Source organism: Mastomys coucha, unplaced genomic scaffold (genome assembly GCF_008632895.1).
Source record: "Mastomys coucha isolate ucsf_1 unplaced genomic scaffold, UCSF_Mcou_1 pScaffold5, whole genome shotgun sequence".
Classification (NCBI taxonomy): Eukaryota; Metazoa; Chordata; class Mammalia; order Rodentia; family Muridae; genus Mastomys; species Mastomys coucha.
This window is the reverse complement of record NW_022196911.1, coordinates 751,449-775,510: the sequence shown is the minus strand read 5'-3', so window position 1 is coordinate 775,510 and position 24,062 is coordinate 751,449. Positions and strand designations below refer to the sequence as shown.

At 44.5% G+C, this 24,062-nt stretch overlaps 1 protein-coding gene across 2 annotated transcripts in view; it reads right to left on the bottom strand.

Annotated features, from left to right (window-relative positions):
- The window catches only part of Mthfd1l (methylenetetrahydrofolate dehydrogenase (NADP+ dependent) 1 like), a 181,783-nt gene that overhangs the window by 147,472 nt on the left and 10,249 nt on the right, over positions 1–24,062 (bottom strand). For both annotated transcript variants that reach the window (XM_031351087.1, XM_031351088.1), the window contains exons 5-8: positions 20,849–20,973; positions 19,336–19,436; positions 16,769–16,905; positions 1,309–1,420 (exon numbers count right to left, since the gene is read on the bottom strand). In XM_031351087.1, the coding sequence (XP_031206947.1) occupies positions 1,309–1,420; positions 16,769–16,905; positions 19,336–19,436; positions 20,849–20,973 (475 nt within the window). The remainder of the gene's footprint in view (positions 1–1,308; positions 1,421–16,768; positions 16,906–19,335; positions 19,437–20,848; positions 20,974–24,062) is intronic.

The following is a 24,062-nucleotide window of genomic DNA, read 5'->3' as shown; positions in this document are numbered from 1 at the left end:
AAAACCCCCAAACCCACTAACAAACCCAGCAGGTCAATAGTCTTGCAAAGAATGTAAACCCCTCAAGGAGGAGAGGTACTATAACTAAATTCTTCGTCTAACTAGGATTCTGAGCCCGATCTGCTTCAGTCGTTATTTATAGGCTAGAGACTGCTTTCTTAGGGGGACAAATAAAAGCTGTATGTAGGTCTGTAGGAAATATGCTGTGTACTTTATGGGCTTTTGTTTTTGAAACACAAGGGATGGGACTCATAGTTTCACGATTGTCGGGCAAGCCCTCTCACGGAGCTACATCCCCCAGACTCTGCAAAGCATGCATTTTATTCTTTTAAATTTTAATTTTAAAAATTACATTTATGTATTTAGTGTGTGTATGCATGTGCTCATGTGCCATGGCTGTGTGTGTGTGTGTGTGTGTGTGTGCAAGTGTGAGCCTTTTTTCTATAAGTAGGGCGTGGGGACTGCTTTCAGGTCCTCAGGCTTGGTGGCAAGCACCCTTTCGCACTAAGCCCACCTGGAAGGCACAGGAATGTGTTCTGAAGAAACTGAGCGGCTCCAGCACTCACGACTGCCTCTCTCCCGTGCCTCTGCCTGCTCCATTGCTCTCTGTGCTTTTAAAGCTAGAATGTTTCAGGGGGCCCTGTGAGAATTCTGAGTACACACGGTTCATCTCCATTCTGGTCCTCTCAGCAGCTCCATTTCCCCCGAGGCTTTCCCACAGAGACGCTGCCAAGAATCCTCTACAAGAAAAGACTCCACTATGCTTCAGAGGATAAAGAGCGCCATTTCTAGTCTACCTCACGCATGTCCAGATTGCCCCTTGAGGTCACAGTTGTCATGTCTGTCAGTAGCAGAGGTCACCAGAGGCATTTGGGGCAGACATCTCCACTGACATCTTGGTTTCTCTCCGCTCATAATATGAACCTGGTATCAAAAAACTTCAGAGGAGTGGCTCTCAACCTTCCTAATGCTATAACCCTTTAATATAGTTCCTCCTGTTGTAGTGCTCCTCCAACCATAAAATGACTTTCACTGCTACTTTGTAACTGTAACTTGGCTACTGTTGTGAATCAAAATGTAAATATCTGATATGGGAAAGTGTCAGGTGAGTCCCAGGGGGGTCGGGACCCATAGGTTGAGAACCGCTGCCCCAAAGGTAGGCACGCCAACTGTCCAGTCTCTTGGCCTGCACACTCACGCCTACAGTAGCCAGCACGTCAAGAACATGGTCTCCCAAAAGAAGCAAGGCGACCATCATCCGACCTGCCTTAGTCATTATCCTTGCCCTATCAAGGTGAAGACATCTACCTGACAAGAAGTCATGGAAGCAGTTGAGAACAATGGTTCCTGATGGGATCCATGCAGCAGGAGTCTCTTCTGGCTTAGGGGAGCCTAAGACCACAATGTCTGCCTCTCGAAGCTAAAAGGAATGAAAGAGAGAAAACCACACACATTACTCTATAGCATGAAGACAGGAGTAACTTCAGATATCCGATGACTCCAAAGTAACAGACAATTTTAATAAAAGACCCTGAGCTTCATTCCAAACTATGGACACGAACTAAAGTTGTGGACCAATTCTACTCAGGCATATCTTCTTTTTTAAAAATAAATAAATAAATACATACATATATAAATAAAGATTTATTTATTTTATGTATGTGAGTGCACTGTAGCTGTCTTCAGACACACCAGAAGGGGGCATTACAGATGGTTGTGAGCTACCGTGTGGTTGCTGGAAACTGAACTCCAGACCTCTGGAAGTGCAGAGCATCTCTCCAACCCTCAAGCAAGTCTTAGTATAAGCAGAATAAGGCTAACGTGTCTTACAAAGAAAATGGAATGTTAAAAATAAAAATATCATCATGGTAGCCACCTCAGTGTATAGGCTACATGTTACATATGCATCATTTAAATGAATTGTCCCTCTATGGGTTATCTGTGTTCAGAAGAAAAGAGAAGATTGGCAGGATAGCTCAGTCAGTAAAGAACTTGTAATGCAAACCTGGACACCCAAGAGCAAGTCCCCAAACTCACATATAACCAGCCCTGGTAGTGTGGCTAATGACCCCAGTATTCCAGTGGCAAGCAAGGTGGTGGAGATGGGGCGAGTTCCCCAGAACCTAGTGGGTGAGCTAGACTGGGGGTAAAAGATCAAAGAGATCCTATGTCAAAAAGGTAAAAACTGAGCCACCGACCTTCACATGCTTTTTGTGGCTTCACTCACACTCAGATGAGCATGCAACACACTCTGTGACACCCACACTCACACATCCACACATGCATGCTCACGTAGGGAGAGAGGAAGAGGAAGAGGAAGAGGAAGAAAGAGAAACCTAAAAAGACTATAAAAGATATCTCTGCTGAAACAATTGCCTAACTAGCCATTCTTCCTCCTCTAGGCTACATAGCCATGACACAGTTAAACAGCGCCAAGACCCCGGGAGCCAGCATCACCAGCAATCTGACCGGTTCAAGCTGTACATGATCCCTGCAGACAGATCCGAGAAGCAGCTAGGCTTGCTGGTGATGTTATATGTAGGGGAAAAGTGTTCTGGTAGAAAGACGATTGTAAACATCTGTTTCGAAAAGCCATTTCTCATTTACATACTTAAACGACTGTCATAAATTCAACCACAGTGATTCTCAAAGGAAAGGCAATGTTAAGGCTGGCTCCGGAGCAGCCGATAAGAAACATCATTTTGCTAGGCTTTCCTGCACAAAGACCGCAAGACCAGAAATATGTGAAAACACCTACTGAAAGGATGTATAGAAGAACAGCGAAGTGTTCATTTTGGGAAAAGCCAGGGACCATAGCTTCATACCAGCCCCCTAAGAGCCCTGTGGTTCCCACACGTGGCGTCTTTGATATAACCCGTTCTCTTCATTACCTATAAATCTTGAGAATCTTATTCCGGCTCCTCAGTGACGTGTCTACATACATCTCTAAAGCAGCTGTGCTAATAAGCAACCAGGGGGCAGTTAATCCTACACAGAAGGGACAAAGCCACCCCCACCCCTAGCCACAACCACAGCATAGATGCTAATTCTTTCTGGAAAGAAAAAAATGCTAGATACTTAGATCAATAAATAAATCACTGAGGACGGGGTAAGATTTTAATGAGCTCAAACTCAAAGAGAATTATCGTCTCCCTGGCTGCTCTTCCTTCCCTCTCCCCACATGGGAAAGGCCCTGGCCAGGGCCTGGCTTGAAACTTTACCTCATAACAAAATATTGCTTTCTCTGTGGAGACTGGAGTGGTGTAGCTTAGAGGGAACCCACCCACTCCCCAGGCAGAGGACCAAATGTTAAAACAATAGCAACACACAGATAGCGGACACGAACGTGGAGCATGTGGGTGCCGTGTGGTTTAGGTAACACGAAAACTATTCTGGTGATCCGTGTGGGGAGGGACATTGAATAAAGAGGGGAAGAGGCAGCTGTGATCTGGAAGGTTCCACAAGGGTTTGGTCATTTCTATTTAGCAGACGCAATGCATTTAAAGACAGGGGCTACAGCAAGCAGAGCCCCGTCCGTCATTGGGCTAGAAGGGCCACATTAGTTCTTTCTAGCAATGTGTTTTGAAGGGGAATAAATGTGGGTCTTGGGTTTGATAGATTAAAGTGGGAACAAATAAAACTAAACAAGCTGCCCCCTCCCCTAGCCCTCCTCAAAACCAAACCAAACCAAACCAAAAAAAACCCCAAACCCAAACAACAACAACAACAAAAGCCCCAAACAGTTGATGGGCTGACAAGATGGCTCAATGGGTAAACCATTCCTTGCCAGCAAGGCTGAAGATCTGCGTTCAGTCCCCGGTGCCCACATGGAGTTAGGAGAGAACTGAGTCCTGCAAGTTGTTTTCTGACCTCCACACGCATGCTGGGGCATGTGTGCCTTTCTTCCTACTCTCACCCTCCCCACCACGAAACCACCAATAAAAGTAAATAGGAGTGTAATTTTTTAAGTTGAAGTGTTTTCTGTCTTTTTTTTTTTTTAGAAGAATTATGCTTTTTAGCACCTGAGAGTTATGAAATTTCCTTCCACATCACTTGAATGTTACCAGCATAATTAAGAACATAAAAGTTCGGCTGGGCGGTGGTGGCTCACGCCTTCAATCTCTGCCATTTGGGAGGCAGAGGCAGATAGATTTCTGAGTTCGAGGCCAGCCTGGTCTACAGAGTGAGTTCCAGGATAGCCAGGGCTATACAGAGAAACCCTGTCTCGAAAAACAACAACAACAACAACAACAAAGAATATAAAAGTTCAAATGAAGAACGCTATTTCAAAGATAACTGCTTTCCCCAGCAAAGATACACTTTTGAAATTACACTAATAGTGTGACTAAATGAAATTTAGGATTCTTCATTAAAAATCCTCTCATTTCATTTTTTAAGGTAGCTGGGTGTGAAGGTAAGAACCCTGGCCCTGCGTGCACAGGTCAGAGCTGGGGTCTTCAGGCTGGGAAGACGTAGGGCAAACCGCTAAGATAGGAGGAAACAGCAGGCATTCAATAGCTGCTTCTTTCCCCTTGACATTTGGAATGTAAGACCTACCACTATTTAATGTTTGGATAGACACTGGTGTCCAGTCAGCACCTGTGGCAGCCACCAACTGCCACACACACCAAGAGAACAGGGAGGGCCAGCCACATGTATATGGCCTCTGACTTGATTTTTTAATTTCTAGCCAAAAGGGGGAGCATCTGGCTCAGTGGTTTTACAGATCCTGTAAGGATGCATTTTAGCTTCTCCATTGAAGGAGACGAGACATATCCATGAGCATCCTGCAGCACAGCGTGATATGGACGCTCCCTCCCTACCTCTTAGCACCATCCTAAATTCAACTCCAAATTTTTTTTGAAAGTGTCACTTTTCTTTTAGAAAACATTAATATTTCCAAAATTGCTGATGTCTTCTCAACAGCGGACAGGGATTCAGATACCCAAAGTATATCATATACATGAATGCACTAGTATGCGTGTCATTTTGCTTAAAAAAATTACCCTTTCTTCTTCTCTTTTCTAAGCATACACTATCTTCTCACGTACATTTGTTTACACACAAACGTGCAGACATTATAGGCTAGGATTTGCATGAGAGAAAACACAGCTTGGTTGTGCCCATGTGGGCGCATGCCCGTGTGTACACCAGATTTTCATTATCCATTCACTGTTGGTGGACAATTCATTTGGCTCCATCTCCTCCCAACCGAGAATAGAACAGCAAGAGACAAGAAATTTGTTGTTGCTTTGAGATCTGTGACCTGAGCCTCCTTGTCAACTTCCATGCTTTAAAATAATAATTTCGAAATTTCTATGAATACTCATTGATTGTTCCCTAGTCTCAAAGAGCAACAAGTCAGGGATTTCAAAGTATTGAAACTCGCTTCTTTTCCACTAAATGTTTCATTGTTGCATAGAAAATGTAACAGAAACTGGTTGGACAGGTCTCAGGTGTATGAGATTCTTCTCAGGAAGATTTCTCGGGAGGCAGGATTGGGAGGGGCGGGAGGAGGGAAGGGGATCACGTGATACTGAGACATCTGAGGGGACTGAGACTGTCAGGGGTGGGGGCACAGAGGGAAATGTGGGACCCATACAAAGTAAAGGTAGAATTAGAAGGTTGAGCAAGACTCCCAAGCTCATTTTTGGGGGAGTCAGTGATACCAATTAGTAAGAGAGAGGCTAAGGATGGGAAAACGTACTGGGTATGGCACAGGATGGAGTTAGGAAGGAGGGGTGTGGCCTTGCAGGGTAAGAAAAAGGGGCATGGTTGAAGTGAGCACCATCCCTAGTAGTCACACAGACTAGAAGCCAAAAGTGCATTCCTGGCAACTAGGAACGGATGGGTAGGTAATTTTACCATGACAACCACACTGGCACACTTCTCACTCACAGGCTACATATGGAGAGTTCATTAGCAGAGTCCCTGTCTATTCATAAAACTTTAAAACTTAGAAGGCCTAACATCTGAAATTAGCTAAGTCCAGTGCCATTCCACCCTGAACGTGCCTGATCTCATCTGAAACCGGCTGAGCAAGCATCATAAGGCTATGCCCTATGTTAGGGAATCAGCGGCCATGTTTTCCTGCAATAGTAAACCGGGGAACCTGAAGCAAGCTGTAATGACTTAAAGTGTCAGTGTGCCTGTGTGCAAGAGGTTCCATTCAGATGTCAGGGTGCCAGTGTGTAAGAGGTTCCATTCAGATGTCAGGGTGCCAGTGTGCAAGAGGTTCCATTCAGATGTCAGGGTGCCAGTGTGCAAGAGGTTCCATTCAGATGTCAGGGTGTCAGTGTGTAAGAGGTTCCATTCAGATGTCAGGGTGTCAGTGTGCAAGAGGTTCCATTCAGATGTCAGGGTGTCAGTGTGCAAGAGGTTCCATTCAGATGTCAAGGTGTCAGTGTGCAAGAGGTTCCATTCAGATGTCAGGCTTCAGCAAGACAGAGGACGGAGACTGAGCAGAAGCTATTCGTCCCTCTCCGTGCCCACCCAGTGATCTCACTGTGCAAGAATTTTTTTCCTTTCAGGAACCGAGTGTATTTTTGTTGTCTACTCTCTCTTGTGATCAGCAAAACACATTATTGGCTTTTAAAAATCTTAAGACTTATTGCATAAAGCAGAATGACTTCGAGCCAAACGGACCACGGGGAGTTATGACATATCTAGCAACATCTCCCGAAGGATAATAAATGACCTTCCTTTTCCTACGCGTTCCCAAATTCAACTCTTACTTCATGATTCTATTACATAGCTAAGCTATTCAGTTATGTCCAAAAATGCTGGAAAAGACAATTACTCTCCTTTGAAGTGAATGTCATATGTCCAAAAGTTAAGACAGGGCTGAGGATGTAGGTCAGTTGCTATTGTGTTTGTCTTGCATACAGGGAACCCAGGTTCCATAAAATCAGGCTTGGTAGCACACATCTCCAATCCTGAACTTGGGATGTAAAGGCAGTGGGATTAGAAGCTTAAGTTCACTCTTCGCTATAGAGCTGTGGTTCTCAACCCTTTTTACTGTGGTGATCCTTTAATAGAGTTCCTTATGGTGTGGTGACCCCCAACCATAAAATTATTTTCATTGCTACTCAGAACTGTAATTCTACTGTTATGAATCATAAATATCTGATATACAGATGATTTTAGATGACCCTTGTGAAAGAGTCATTTGAACCTCAAAGGGGTTATGAACCATAGGTTGAGAACTGCTGCTATAATGCAAGTTGGGGCCATTCTGGGAAACATGAGAATGTATCTAAATACACACATGAACACACACTACCACCATCACTACCACCACCACCACCACCACCACCACCACCACCACTACCACCACCACCACCACCACCCTAAAAATCAGCAAGATGATGAAAACAAAGAAAGAAAAACCATCACAAATTCAGTAATAGATATACTTTCAGAGATCATAAAAATGATTATTTTCTTCAACTCTTGAGAAAAAAATGTTGTACAGAGATGGGAAACGGGGAGTAGAAAGAGGAGGGAGGGGTGAGGAAAAAGAGACTGGGAGAGAGAGGGAAGGGAGAGGGAAAAGGGGGGAGATGGAGGATAAGGGAGAAGGGAGGGAGGGTGAGAGGTAAAGCAGGGAGAGAGAGAAAAAGGGAGAGAGAGGGAAAAGGGGGATGAAGAAGGAGGGAGAGGGAAAAGGAGAAGAGAGAGAGGGAGAGAGAAAAGGGGAAAAGGGAAAAGGGGGAAAAAGGGGGAGAGAGGGAGAAGGGAGAGAGAGGGAGATGGAGAGAGAATGTGTTGTGGTGAAGGCTCTTCAGAGCAGGGCGGGCCTCAGATGCACCTTCATGCAGAACACAGTCTTCATGCACACAACAGACTGGAGTCCAGGTTCATGGCCAGGGCTGTGGGAAATGAGGCTCTGCATTTATGCTTTCCAATTCCCAGCCTCCCACTGCACATCTGCAGATTGCATTTCTGCATCTGTTCTCTTGGAGGAACTCTCTGGGCCTTAGCAGCTTCCCCTGAGAGGTGAGGAATCCAGACTCCGGGCAGGTGGAGTCACATCACCTGGACTTGGGCCTAGACTCTGCTTACCAGCAGTGGTCAAGATCCAGGCTCTGGTTTCTAGTCACTTACATGCATACAGAAAAGACTAGGAAATGGGCTCTCCATACAAACGAACGGTGTATGTGTGTCAGATTATGCACAAGAGCGTGCCATTAGACTTCCTTAGCCTGTTTTCTGTAGAACACAGGCCCGGAGCCCAGCAGGACTGATGTGGGGACCCTGCGGTGCTGTGATGACACAGGGTGTGACTGAGATTGGCCACAGGTGGCTGCAAAGTGCTACTCCCCATTTCCCATCTCTGTACATTTTTTTCTCAAGAGTTGAAGAAAATAATCATTCTTATGATCTCTGAAAGTATATCTAGATGACAAAGTGACACTTGGACTGGAGGCCTAAGTCCAGGTGATGTGACTCCACCTGCCTGGAGTCTGGATTCCTCACCTCTCAGGGGAAGCTGCTAAGGCCCAGAGAGTTCCTCCAAGAGAACAGATGCAGAAATGCAAAACCAAAACCACAGCCTGGAGAAACATCTCCATCCCCATCCAAGTTTCCCACAGAGAAGGAGACAATGCTAATAATACAATTCTATTCCTAATTGGTTAAACTGCATTCTGAAACCCGCGAATCATTACGCCACCATTTTTTTCCTTCCTCCCTTCCTCCCTCCATCCCTCCCTCCCTCCCTCCCTCCCTCCCTCCCTTCCTCCCTCCCTTCCTTTCTTTGTTTTTCAAGACAGGGTTTCTCTGTGTAGTCCTGGCTGTCCTGGAACTCACCCTGTAGACCAGGGTGGCCTTGAACTCAGAAATCCGCCTGCCTCTGCCTCCCAAGTGCGGGGCTTAAAGGCGTGCACCACCACTGCCCAGCTACACCATCATTTCTAACACTACCTCTGAGAATGCATTCTATGTTTGAGCATCTGCAGCACCACTCTCCAAGACTGAAGTCAGGATACCTTACCTATAGGATATAGGGAGGGCATTTGAGTGGGAGGTGACTGTAAATCAGAGATGCGTCCTAGTTTCATTACCTTTGCCCCACAAATTCCTTATCAGATCACTATGGCAATCCCTTCTACATTTCAGTCTCTGCTAACATTCTGAACCAGCTGAGGCTGATCAATCTGCTAATTTACACAGTTCCACTTGACTTCATGTTTACACACTTCAATATGCTCTCACGAATCCCTTTCTCAACACAGGCTGATATATATTGACTTAAAAAAATAAAATCCAATCAGCCCCTTCTTTGGTGTTGACAAGTCACGTGACCGGGCAGGAGGCAGGGTGAAAAGCATGGATGCCAACATCTGAATGCACTTTGTTAAAGACAGTTGAGTGGTCACTATCCCAGGGGTCCACCGATATACACGCTCCTGAGAAACTGGGTGTTCACTTAGCATGAAGTTATGTAGTGCCTGTTCTGCACATCACAGGCACCATGTCAGCACCCCTGACTAGGTGCTACTTCCACCCCTTCAGAGGCCACATACCTCGGATTCCTAATAGGGAGCCTGGAAGCTCTGGCAAGTCCAACGCCTTGGGGAGGGAGTTGTGTTCAGGCTACTTCAGACTGATTATCTTACAAGGTTGTCTCTGGAGAATCTCAAAGTTGGAACGAGGGGAGCTGGGTGTGGCACATACCTTTAATCCCAGCACTCGGGAGGTAGAGGCAGGTGGATCTTGAGGCCAGCCTGGTCTACAAAACAAGTTCTAGGACAGCCACGGCTACACAGAGCAACCCTATCTCAACCCCCTACCTTATCCTCCCACCCCTTCCGAAAAGAGCTGGAATAATAAAATAGTAAGCACAACCCAAGGCCATTGGCTTAGGCCCTGGTGGCTGAGTTGGGTAGTGTTTTGCTTCAGAGACTGAACTCAAAGGAACATCTGGAGTAAATGCTACATCACAGAGCGGGTATATATGGTACCTTCTCTCTTCCCCAAAAGATTTGTTTATTTACTTATGAGTCTGTAAGTGTGCTTGCATGAGTTCACTAATACCACATGCATGTGGGTATCAGTGGAGGCCAGAAGAGAGTGTGGGGTGAGGGGAACTGAGCCTGGCTCTTAACCTGTTGAGCCGTCCTGCAAACCCTAAGCATCTATTCTTAACTGTTGTGATCTGGAGAAGTCTCTTCTGAGTCTGTTTCTTCATGATGGGCATGCTAGTCCTGTCCAAAAGGGTCTGAGCCTTGAAATCCCTGATGACAATCTGTCATGGCTGTGACCAGTCACTCAACTAAAAGTGACCAGCATACTGATTTTATTTGTTTTCAGTGTTACCCTACATGTGAAAAGATCAGTCTGTATAATTCAGTGACCCAGTCCACTTGAAAGGCTGGGAGGTCCCAGGTCTATCTATCCCTACCCTTATACACACACACACACACACACACACACACCCCACACAATAAATTTAGAAATTTCCTTTCACTTTTTTAAAGCCCTTTTATTAGGCATACTGTACACTAAATTTAAGCTATGGGATAATGTAGTTTGGCTCCCAAATCTCAGACATAAGAGTTTGAGTCTTCAAGTGTAAAAGACTCATGCTTTTCTTTTTTCTATAAATACTGTTTTGCTTTTTTTTTTTTAAGTATCTCTGTGAAATGAAGAGAAATAAAACCATCAGAGAAAAAAGAAATTCAAACCCATCTCTGATTTCTACAGCATTTCTTCCGCATGCGGCTGGGATCCAGTGGACTTAACCCAGCTGGAGGTTATTCCAGTTGCAACTTCTAGCTGTTCTCTAACGCCGACTTTAATGTGATTCTCAAGGGAGCAGAGAGTCAACATTTCTCTCTTCCAAGGACAGGGTTCCACTTGATGCATAAGCACCCAGGCCGAAGCATCTCTTGCTCCAGATGGGGTTGGGTACCAAGGTGAAACTCTCACTGAGAAAGAGGGGACCAGTCAAGGCAAATTCCCAACAACAGGATTACACACATGCAACACACATCCAAACACACGTGGCTTGTCTGTCTGATCCATCCCTCTGCTGCCAAGGGGCCTGGGAAGATAAACTGGTGTGGAGAAAAGTGAGAAAAATCGGGGCCGGGATGAAGGAAGTTTCTTGACTCCCTTTGCTCTACTCAAATGCATATGGCCAAGACCTGGGTCTACACTCATTAGCACATGAGGAATGTGGTCTGCATTCAGCTGACCTCCCCTCCATTGTTCCAAATCTAAGGAATGTTCAAAGCACCTGAAAGATGCTTTGCACGGCATTATCTTTCAGTGACTTTCTCCAGTGCTCGAGAGGATATGCCCATGGAATGCAGGTCCATTCTGTTCTTAACAGAACCCAGATGTCAGACCTCAGTTCTTCCGGCTGACACTCCCTGGAGACTTTAGTTCTAATCAGTATGCCTATCAGTTCATTTGCTGTTACTGTGATGAAAAGCCCGAGATTGGAGATAGGCGGAGTTGGTTTCTAGCTTTTCAGGTTCTAGAGCTAGGTGCTGGCTTCCGCTTAGCTCTATTGAAGGCCTCTGTGGTGGTGTGAATGAGAATGGCTCCCATAGGCTCATTGGTTTGAGTACTTGAGTCTGGTAAGGTGGTGTGTGCTTGCAATCACACACCGAGGAGGCATAGACAGACAGACGCCCAGGGCTCAGTGATCAGCCAGCACAGATTATTTGGTGAACTGGATAGACCCCATCTCATAGGGCAGATGGCTTGTAAGGGTAACACCTAAGGTTGTACTCTAGTCTGCACACCCATGGGCACACCCACTCACCCATACACACACACACACACACACACACACATCAACACACATGCAAAAGAGTAAAAGTAACAAATTCATGACAGTTCACTTCCCAGCCTCCAGGCTAAAGTCAAGTGTTTCGGATTCACGACGATTCTGCCATAGTGCGAAGGAATAAGGAGGAAGATGCATAGCAATTATTAAATAGAGAAGCTTCTCTGATATGTGGAAACAGGAATATTCGCAGTCTTTAGATTCTCCAGAAAAAAACACTACTGTGGAATCCTCCTCAGAGTCGGGATGAGCTTCACTCCGAAGAAGTGTCTAGGTGATTTACTTTCATAATAAAAAAAGGACTTTAAAAAAATGTCTTTGTTTTTCAAAAATATGGATACAACCAGCCAGAGTCTCGGGACAGCTGTGAAAACATTGAGCTGTGGCGAAGGCATCTTCTCGAGCGGCCACAGCTGTCCAGCACTGAGCAAGGCTTATTTTCCTCTTCCGCGACTGCTTCCAAACCAGAAATTCTAGGTCTTTAACGTGCAAAATAGGGGCTGTAACTCAGTCATAGCCAAACTAAGCAAGCACAAGGTTTGAGTCTACGCAAGAGGGAGGGGCAGGCTGAGGCAAGCCAATTGTTCTGGAATTTTCTTGAGTAGGCTGCCCCCCTGTGGCAACTACTGAAAACATACACAGATTTCTTCCACGTGCGTCCAAGAGCATATTCCTGTCTTAAAAGCAGCAAGCATGGCATCAGGTAGATCCACCCACCAAGCCACCATTCCAGCTGTGGGTGGGGACCCCTGCCCTCCATGTAGGGCACTCTAACCTGCCCCTTACTCCCTATCCCTTAGCACAAGTAATGTGTATTTTTAGATGTCATTCAGCATGCAGCAGTCCCCATCATTCTGGGACAAGAGTATTTTCCAAGATCCCTGGCAGGTTCCGGAAGCCAGATTATACTAATTATATTTATACCATTCATGGGTATACAGACACACGTATAACTTGCACTTTTTCACACAAAGGAAGCTGTTTTGAGTTTCTCTTTTGGCTTCTCTGCCAGATCCAAATTATCAGCTTTACCACTTTCACGTCTTGGGGTCCTTATCAACTAAAGCAACGGTTAGCTATCACATTGCCACACTAGATCTGACGCTCGCTCAGCAGAGCCACTGAGTGACAAACAGGTGGGTAGGCTCACAGTGTAAAGCTATGCCAGACAGAGATAATTCACCTCAGGCGGGCGGGGTACAAAGGGAAAACACAGGAGGTTTAGGAATTCATTGTGCTACTGATGATGGTGCTGTCTATAACTCATGAACAGCTTGTTGTGGGACTTCCCATTGAATACTGTCAGTCCCCACTGATCCCAGTGACTGACACAGTGACCTAGAACTGTCAAAAAAGATTCTGCTGTCGCTGTTGTATTTGATGGGATCACTCACTCCATGAGGCTAATACAAATCGAACGTCCAGATTAAAAAAACAGGCCAATGGTGCCATACCTCATTTTAAATCAATTTCTTAAGATAAAGAAACAAATGCGGGACTGGAGAGATGGCTCAGTGGTTAAACACACTGACTGTACTTCCAGAGGTCCTGAATTTAACTCCCAGAAACCATATGGTGACTTACAACCATCAGTACTGGGATCTGATGCCCTCTGGTGTGTCTGAAGACAGCTACAGTGTACTCATACACATAAAATAAATAAATAAATCTTAAATAAAACAAAACAAAACAGAACAGAACCCAAATGCTTGTGGAGTTGGAATGATGGCTCAGTAGTTAAGAGTGCTGGCTGCTTTTCTAAAGGTCCTGGGTCCAAGAGTTCCAGCACCCACATGGAGAATCACACCTATGGGTAACTCCAGTCCTAGAGGACCCAACACTCTCTTCTGGCCTCTGAAGTCACCACGTGCATGTAGTACACAGACATACACTCAGGCAAAAGACTCAAAAAACAAAAACAAAAACAAAAACAAAAACAAAAACGGGGCTGGAGAGATGGCTCAGCAGTTAAGAGCACTGACTACTCTTCCGAAGGTCATGAGTTCAAATCCCAGTGACCACATGATGGCTCACAACCATCTGTAATGAGATCTGGTGCCCTCTTCTGGGGTATCTGAAGACAGTGACAGTGTACTTACATATAATAAATAAATAAATCTTAAAAAAAACAAAACCAAAACAACCAAAAAACACACTTCCTTTCTGAATATATTTATACTCTAATAATGTTAAAGTCTCAATTAAAATGTATAAAGAAACAGTCCCTCCAAGCTTATATATGTAGCCAAGGCTAACTTTGAACCTGTCTCCCTGACTCAGCCTCCTGAGTACTAGGGTTACAGTCATGGTCACAGTGCCTGGCCAAGTTCCTTCTTCATCCCTTTCTCATTGCATGCAGTCAACTGCTACCCCGTGTTTAGATGTGGGACTCAGCCTGGTAACGACTTGGCTACACTGACAACCACCAGTTTAAGGGTTGGTGGTTAGCTACCTTTTTGCTCCCGTTTGATCCTGTAAAACGCTCATTCATAAGTATCAAGAATAGCAGCGCTTGGTTTCTTCAATTTGAGAAGCTTCTATGATCTCGAAGTCTGATCTTCCTGTTCCCACCTCCAGATCATCAGAATTGCAAGCAGGCAAGCACCAGCAGGCCACACTGGGGACGCAATCCAGGGCTTTGTGCATGCTAAGGCTAGCCCTCTACCAACCAAGCTACATCTCTCCCTTATTTTCTTTTATAATAGATATCATTTCATTAAAGTCCACCCAACCCAGACATAGATAAACTTATGCAAAAAAAAAAAAAAAAAACTCAGCATTTTCTTTCAGTACAAACAAGTAAAAAAACCAAACAAACCATTAAATATTAAACATACTATACACAGAACTCTCTAAGTCAAGGAAGGAGATGGGAAAGAAAACAGGAAATTAAAAGATAGATTGTTCTAGCCCTCTGAGCCCTAATTATAAGCCAGGTAGTCTGGTAAGTGCTTTCTGTTGACCGTCTCCCGTGGCCATCATGTAACCAGGGAAGGATGCCCAGCAATGATTCCACTTGGGTGAATACCCAACTGACTCTGGGAGGAAGAGAGATAGAGATGGAGAGCAAGAGGAGGGGAGAAGTCCTCAGGGGTGGGAAAGGAAAGCACCTCATCCAGTCCCCGCCTACCCTCTAAGCTAAAGGGTGAACGGTTTTCACTCCCTTCCTCCATTCTCAGCATCATGTGAAGGACTACAGAAATTCCCATGGAGTTGTTATCCCATTCGTTTCTCTGGTAGTCTGGGATGAGTGGTGTGTGTGTGTGTGTGTGTGTGTGTGTGTGTGTGCACGCACACGTTTGTGGAGTGTTTGTGTGTGCACATGTGGGCTCGAGCACACAGCTGTGCACACTTGGAGCCAGAGGGGGACACTGGATAGCTGTCCCGCTCCATCACGATCCTCCTTATTCCCTTCAGACAGGGTCTCTCTACGAAGCTGCAGCTAGGCTGGCAGCTGCAGGACCCTCTTGTTTCTGCCACCATAGTGCTAGGGTGATGGGTGCAAGGGAACATGCCCAGATTTTTAAGTGGGTCCTGAAGTTTGGAACTTAGCCCCTCATGCATGCTTAGCAATTGGTCCTTTAGAGCTAAGCTTTTAATGCAGAGAAACAAACAAGTGTAAGTTTTTTATTAAAAGGAAAAGGAACAAGTCCCCTTGGACTCCCTCCTTTCATATCTTGCCCCAGTCTATGCTCTCAGATTTCCTATTTTGCATAGTAAACATGGCTCTAGGGCCATGTGCACACTATGCAACTGTTAACTATTAAGCTATCCCCCACCCCAAACCCTTGACTATGGCTTCTTGTTGATACGTCTAAGAATTTGTGTATGACATTACCAGACCGGAAAATGTCAGGGTCAAAAAAGTATCTTAAACTCTATGAAAGGACTTTAAAAAAAAAAAAAGCTTATTTCTCTTTGAAATATCTACAGCAATATGTCAGCTCCTGTGTTCGCACAAATTTGTCAACATCAATGCTTGTCACTACTTATTGCTAGCACGGCTGATGAGCATAAATCATAAGGAGCTAGGCGGCTTTCACCATATGCCTATAAACGGCCACCTGCTGTTTTTCTATAGATTGTTAATGTCTTATTGATTTCTACGAGACAGCAACCACTAACTAAATGTTTGCTGTGACTACTCCTAATTTGTGATGACCTTTTTGCTGCTTTGTAATGTAGCCTTAGTGTATGAAGACCCAGTCCATCATCGGTGGCTCCATTCCCAAGGCAGAGGGGAAGAAGGGAGGCCAGAACAATGTAGGAAGAGAGAGCCAGCCAGCAAGGGATCCAAGCATTTATTCTCTCTGCTCTTGACTGTGCATATCATGTGCCATGCCCCTGCCTCGACTTCCCCGCAGTGATGGACTACAACCTTACTGAGCTGTATGTAAGTCAAGCAAACCCTCTCTTCCCTAGGTTGCTTTTTGTCAGCGTATTTGTTACAGGAACAGAAACGAGACGAGAATAGTAGGTGGGTCTTTTCTTAGTACAGCTGGTGTTCTTTGTGTCTTGTGTTGGCTAGCTGTGTGTCTGTCTTCTATCTTTTCCAAGAGCCAACTTTGGGCTTTCTTAAAGATACCTTGGTAATCCCGACCAACCAATGAAAATTCAATATTAAAGTACATGCCACAGAGAACTTCCTGTCAGATAGCTTTAACTGAAAGAACATCTTTTAAGACAATCTTTTAAGACATTAATGACTGCTCCTTGTTACTTTGTTTTATTTTTAATATACTGACTCATCTGTAGTCCAGGCTAGCCTTGAACTACTATCTCAGGTTTCCAAATGTTGGGGCTGCAGAAATGAGCCACTCTAACAGACTTTGCTTTTTATTATCTTCCTCCTTCAAGATCTACCTCTAGCTTACCTCTCACTTCCCGTTCCATGCTCACTTTACACACTCTAGCCTTTCCTCTTCTCTAGTACAGAATGTCAAGGTCCTAGTCCCATGGGAGACCTACCTTGTCTGGAAGCTGAGGTGTTGCCCAGGGGGAGCTCATTGTCATGGACCCTTTCCTCTGGAAAAGACACTGCAGGGCAGCTTCCAGGGGCCCGTGAGCCCCTATGACTAAGACCTTCTTTCCATCCAAGATGATCCCTACCGACCAAAGAAAAGTTGATATTAAAATCCACACCACTGAAAACTTCCTCCCAGGTAGCTTTAACTGAAAGAACATCTTCTAAGTGGCTTTTCTTGGAGAACACCTCCGAAGAGAGAGTGGGAATATGATAAGAAATAGAGGTCGGGGAGGATTGCTGCAAAACAGTGCCTTCAGGAGGTGACGACAGTTTCACCCAGGAGCTCTTAGGAGCTGTGGTTGCCAGCACAAGACCAATCTACTCAACATTCCAGCATGGGTGGGGTCTTGCAAGGTCCCACTTCTAGTCAAGAGGCCACTGGTGGTTGATAGCTACCAGGATAGAGCAAGGCCATATTCTTCAGGAGTAGGGCCCCTGGCAGGCTGGCCATGCTACAGTGGACAGCCCACATGCATTTGAGTGAACACTAATTGTACTCAGTAGGTCTTCTTTTCTTAAAGAACATGAAATTGGAAGAAAGACTGATTGAAGGGTAGAGCATCTGGAAGGAGCTGGAGCAGGATAAGAGGTGGACTTGAACAAAATAGAATAAGCATTAAAAAAATAATGAAAGATGATGAAGAAAAATAAACATCCAGAACTTGGCTGTCTCGACAGCACAGCGTGCTGACCATGCACGAGGTGTAACGATCCAGATTCTCCTCTCACACCCTTCGTTTCTGAGTCTTAGGGCGCCCTCTATTTCTATAGTTCTTTACTAACATAGTGCCAGCTGTAATTCGCCTCTAGGAGTTTCTGGGAAGAACTGCAGGACAGGACACATGGGACCATCTCACAGATCTTATTTTAGTGGCTGCCGACTAAAAGGTACATTTGGAAAGCCCACCCTTTTTGTTTGTTTGTTTGTTTTGTTGTTTTGTTTTTCGAGACAGGGTTTCTCTGTGTAGCCCTGGCTGTCCTCGAACTCAGAAATCCGCCTGCCTCTGCCTCTCAAGTGCTGAGATTAAAGGCGTGCGCCACCACCGCCTGGCTGAAAGTCCACCTTTGGATAGAACTTCACCAGCTTTCTTTGGACTTTTGAATGTTGAATGTTTGAGGCTAGGGGAGGGACATCTGCTTCTCTTCTCTGCAGATTGGGGCCAAGAAAAGTTGAGCTTCTGTGTTCTCAAGTTAGGGAGCCATAAAATACACAAAGTATCTCACAGAGTCTTAGTCAAGCTACTAAAGACTTGTACTATCCCAAAGTGTCTTAGTTAAGTCATTAAATACACAAGCTATCTCACAGTGTCTTAGCTAAGCTGTTAAATACATGATCTGTCCCACAGTGTCTTAGTTAGGGTTTTCATGGCTATGACGAAACACCATGACCAAAAAGCAAGTTGGGAAGGAAAGGGTTTATTTGGTTTACACTTTCAGATCATTGCCCAACATTGGAGGAAGTCAGGACAGGAACTCACACAGGGCTGGGACCTGGAGCAGGAGCTGATGCAGAGGCCATGGAGGGGTTGCTGCTTACTCGCTTGCTTCCCATGGTTTTGCTCAACCTGCTTTTTTATCAAACCAGGACCACCAGCCCAGGGATGGCAGCATCCATGAGCCGGGTCCTACCCCATTGATTACTAATCAATAAGTGCCTTACAGTTGGATCTCATTTTCTCAACTGAGGCTCCTTCCTCTCTGATGACTCTAACTTGTGTTAAGTTGACACACAAAACCAGCCAGTACACACAGTAATGATTAGTTAAATGCAGTAATCAAAAAAGGAGAATCATTTGTGTCTATTTTCCTGGCACAGGAATGTGAGGTCAAGAAAAGAATGTAAGAAATTAAATAGCGCTGGGTACCGAAACAGACCCACTTGGTAATAAGTCTCACATGGAATCTTTCCATGAGAAATCCACCTGCTCAACCAAGTCAGTTCTAAGTGTGATGTACCTTTACCTACAGAGACAGACTTGTTAAAGACATTTTCGTTGTGGTTATTTTGACTGTTTCTTGAGAGAAACCAATATTTAAAATGTTAGTGTTTGTTTGTAGCCATCTCTTTTATACACAATCTTACTAGAAAATGCTTTCAGCTACCCTATTTACATGCAAATTCAAAACAGAGAGGAATAAAGCCAACATTAGATAGCACTTTAAGACATCAATTAGAATTTTTCCAGAAGTAAGTTATTATTTTAAAAAAGTTATCTAGCCAGGCAGTGGGCACTTGGGAGGCAGAGGCAGGCGGATTTCTGAGTTTGAGGCCAGCCTGATCTACAGAGTGAGTTCCAGGACAGCCAGAGCTATATAGAGAAACCCTGTCTTGAAAAATCAAAATAAATAAATAAATAAATAAATAAATAAAATAAAAAAGTTATCTAAATAGCAGTAGGTAGAAAATAGCATTTCTCTTCTGTTTCATTTAGAATCTTCCAGCAACAAATCCTTATTGAAAAACAAAACAAAACCAAAACCCCAATAAACAGAATCAATCATTCCAGACCTGATTTCTCAACAAGTTCTACCGCAGCTCTGGCCAAGGGTGAAACAAAACACTCGGGAGCGTCGCCTCGCACCAGTTTCCCCAGATTGACATCGGTCACCCTGCATTCGAACGGAAGAGAACAGGTGAGTTACAAATCATCCAGCGGTAACGGTATGGGAGCAAGTCGTGAATGAAGAGGGGCAGGGAATGGGACGTGCAGGAAACTGCCTAGGACCCAGCACAAGGCCACGCAGGGCTGCACTTCCTAGCTCCAGAGACACCTTCAATGGCTCCAACAGTCCCCACAATCAGCTGTCCACTTTGAGACCTTAAGGACTGAGTCTATTGATCCAGGCACTCGCAGGTCAACTTCCACTTGGCTTCAGTATTTATTTCTTTGGGAAATGAAGGGAGAACATCAAGAAACCACATACTTGCTAGACACTGGCTTTTGTGTGCTTTCTTCCACTCCAGTCTAGAACAAAGAACTTAAAAGATGATGTTCTCCACGTCATTCTGTAGTGACAGAATGAAGACACTCAGAAGGTTTTGAGGATTCCCTCCTTGTATGAAATGTCTGAAATGTCATACCTTGGGGCTTCCTGGTCCACTACCACATGCATCTTCTCCTTTTGATTACTCTGCTATAGAATTGGAGGTTTTACCATCCACCCAACTATCCAACCATCCATCTCTACATCCCAGAGAACTCAAGTGTCTTACCTATGCACACACCCTCCCACTGAATTACAGCCCAGCCCTTACAAAACATTCTCTTGTTTGAGCCTGTCTTCCCCTTGTAAGAAAGGATAGACTGCAATAAGCCAGCGTAGTTCAGTGGATGACCAAGCTTTCACTCCAGCTGCTTAAGGATACCCTAGACAGAAGTCTAACTTTATAAATTCGTTCCTGACCTTATCATCCCAAATAAGCCCCGCTATTTCAACTGCGTGGCTAATTATTTCCTAGGCTTCCATATAAGAGAATGGAGCTTTTGCTCTCTAGGAAACACATTGTCCTCTCACTGTAGGCTGGTAGCACTCACTATCCTATGATGCTTATATCTTACCATGGCATTCCACAAAACACCCAATGGTCACAATTCCCCCTCCACCTCAAAATTTAATTAGAAACTCATATTATTAATAAAAGCATGTGTTGTTATTTTTTTTCTCAACCAATCTAGGAGTAAAGGATGCTTCAGGGCTCCTGGGGAATCAGGTTTCAGCCTTTCTTTCGCTGTTCGGTAGAATTACCCAGGGAAGATTATTCCTAGACAAAGACTCAGTCAGAAAAACAGGAGCTTGCTGGGTAGTTATGATAGAGCAGTATTATCACCAAACAGATATGGATTGTCCAACACACATGACTTCCATTCACAGAATTTTAAAAATTCTCTACCTCCTAAGCTATTTAAAATGATTTTTAAACTAATTGAGTTACAAAAAAAAAAAATTGAAATTTAGGCAAATCACTAGTTACTTATCAATAAGATTGATGACTATTGATTATTTCCTTTTATATTTCTTACCCATCCACATCTTTTTCTGGTTTCAAAGCATTGAGAACTTTGTTGCTCAATGAATCTTCAGAGATCTGAAGGGCAAGACCATGCACTCTGGGGTCCTCATTAATCTTCAGGATTTCATCTATGATCTAAACAGAAAAACATTTGCTTTGTGAAAGTAAAAACTAGTAAAAAAAAAAAGTTAATGGGGGAGAAAAAGGATTTCTCCATAGACCCAGAGAGATGGCATATTGGTGACATGTGTTCTCACTGATGACTTTAGCTGGACCTCTAAAACCTATATAAAAAATGGTTGGCCTCAGTAGTATAGACCTGTGATTCCAGTTCCTGGGAAGTAGGGACATATAGATCTCTGGGACTTCCTGAGCAGCCAGCCTAGCCTGCAAGGTGAGTTTCCTGCCGATGAGAGACCCTGCACCACAAATGAAAGAGATGGCTGGCTCCTGAGGTTGTCTGTCTTCTGGCTATGATACGCACGTGCATCTGCATCCACGTGTGCACACAAACACATATCCAGATTCCTAAAACTGTATCTGTTAGGTTCTTTTTACTCCTTATTGAAGACTCTGGGGTGAGGTACAGCAAAGAGCCTGTTTCTCTTTTACAGCATGCTTAGAGAACTCCAGGTTAGCAGACAAAAGCCAATCCAGTGTGGAGGGAGGTCTGGAAGCATGCAGCCAAGTACCTCAACCAGGTCCAATGGAACCTACAGGTCCAAGCAGTTACATACTCAAGAGAGGTTTCCCAGCAGCAAGTCAACCAGTCACGGCCCTCTGGTTCACAGGATCCAAGTGTCGTGCCAGGAGCCTTTCCTAAGGCTTCAGACAGAAACTCAAACATTCAGACGGATTCATTTCACTTGACCAAACCTCTGACTCCGAAGCAGAAAGATCCCTTGTATGAGCATCCCACTCAAAGGAAGTGTCACTTTGCCAGTTGATTTTATTGCTTGGCAACAATATCTACATTATTACTACCATCTAGTAGAGAAGAGAAATGCTACTTGGTACAGAAAGAATATTTGCCTCATTCATTCAGCTGTGAACTGAAGTTTCCAGGAAAAAAAAGGTAACATGTTAAAGATTCTATAAGGCTGGTTAGACCATCATGATCGTGGAGAGTTGGAATGTTATAGATCTGGGGATAAATGATCCTGGGCTGTCTTTAATTCCCTTTATAGCCATTTGCTGCCTACTGATTTATTTAATCTAACATCCTCCTGACAAGCTGGCGAAATTCATTCAGAACATCGTAACACATCAGTAGCTTCCAACAACCCCAGAGGCCTTCAGAGTCTTGTAGCAGACAACACAGAGGGCTCAACACAGCCATCAGAGCGCCTCTGAGGCTTACAGCAGAGACTGGCATTTCTGGCCCATTGTCTTCACCAAAGTATTTTAAAGGGCCTTGATTGATGATTTTTTTTTTCTGCCACTAAAACAAACTTGGTGAAGCTGGGAGCCAGAGAAATGGCTCAGTATGCTGCTGCCCTCTAGAGGACCCAGAGTTCTGTCCCAAGTATCTATATCAGGTGGCTCCCAAGCTCCAGTTACCTCTGAGTTCCCTAGGTACAACGCTCATGTGTACATACCCAGCCATCACATATTTAAATAAAACAAACAAACAAATAAACAAAATATGTTCTGAGCATCAGCTTTGTACAAGTTCTAAGCAAGGGACCTACCAGCTTGTTGTAAGCAAAACTGTTTTGGTAGACACGATATGCTAATAGGGAAGCAAGCCCCGCCCCTCCCCCCAACTGTAGTAATAAGTTCTGAAAGTGATCAGAAACATAAGGAAAAACAAAGCAGGTCGAAGGGAGAAGAGTCACAGGGTGAGGGTGGTCAGTGGTTCCATGGATAAAGTAAGGATCTCGCTTTACCTGTACCGAGAGCGGGAAAGCACTAATAAAAGCAAAACAAAACTGGGAAAATAAAAAACTTAATAAATGAAGATGCTCAACATAATAATGCCACACTCACTGAAATTTCAGCCCCTATACCAAAGCAGTGGGAGTGGACAAATCCTTATAAAAATATGTTGGGTGTACAACCATAATCTTGGCACTTAGGAGGCTGGGGCAGGGGGATTATGAATTTAAAGTCAGACTGGGCTTCATAGTGTTTCACGGCTAGCCTGGGCTACACAACTGAAACTGTCTAGAGAAATGAAGATGTGCCTGTATACACTGAGTGTCCTGGAAATGGCTGACCTGCTTCTTTGGATTCTTTCTCTGCTTGTGCCTTCATGGTTGGTACGCACCATACCTGGCAAATACAGTATTAACTGCTTGTCCAATACTTAGCTTCCTTTCTTCCTTAGAAATGATCTAAATGGCATTAAGACTTCATCTCCCCTCTTCCTTTTTGCAGTAGGTCAGACAATGCAGGTGCAGCCGAGCAAATTTGTGGTTTGCAGAAAACATCCTTAGAGGGAAGTGCATCTGCGGGGGCCTGCCTTTATTCTTTTCCTTATTAGTCGGGTCAATAAACTTTCCTTGAGATGCTGGAGAAAAGAAGCAGTGGGAACCTTCACCTACAACCTCTGTGTACTGTGGAGAATTACCTTTCCCCATAGGATCTAGAGAAGACTCAGTTCATGACAGTTCCTAAGGACATAGAAAGACAGATTACAAGAGCACAATCCCATTTCATCAGTGGCTGGACCGACTGCTAGTTCCCACTATCCAAGCAAAACCAAATTTGTTTGAAAGTAAACTTTTGGTCAAGCTTTCTCTCCAGACGCCTGAACTTTGGGGCACCCTCAGGCTGAACACACAGACAGTAACCCCTGAGAATAGGCTGGCCTGGGTAGGAACCTTCTCTGATCTATTACCACCAAGCTGCTCTCTCATCTCATCTCACACCTAGGCTTACTCCTCTTTATAAATGAAAACCTTTCTGCCCAGCCCTGCAGGAGACTACAAATTCTTTCACACTCCAAGGTTTCCGTTACTCTTCATCAACTATGTTACAAAAAAACATTCAAGGGAAAGTTCCAGAAATAAACAATTCATTAGTTTGAAACTGTACACCTCACTGAGTAGCCCGGTGAGATGTAGAACCAACTGGACATGACTCAGCCCCTTGTCTAGCACACCTACACCTGTGTATGGGACCGCTCCTTTGTCACTTAGGAGTCACTTCAGTTCCCTAATCAGCCCTGTAGCATCACAGTATTGGTGCTTATGTAACTTTTCTTTGACTGACTAGTGGTG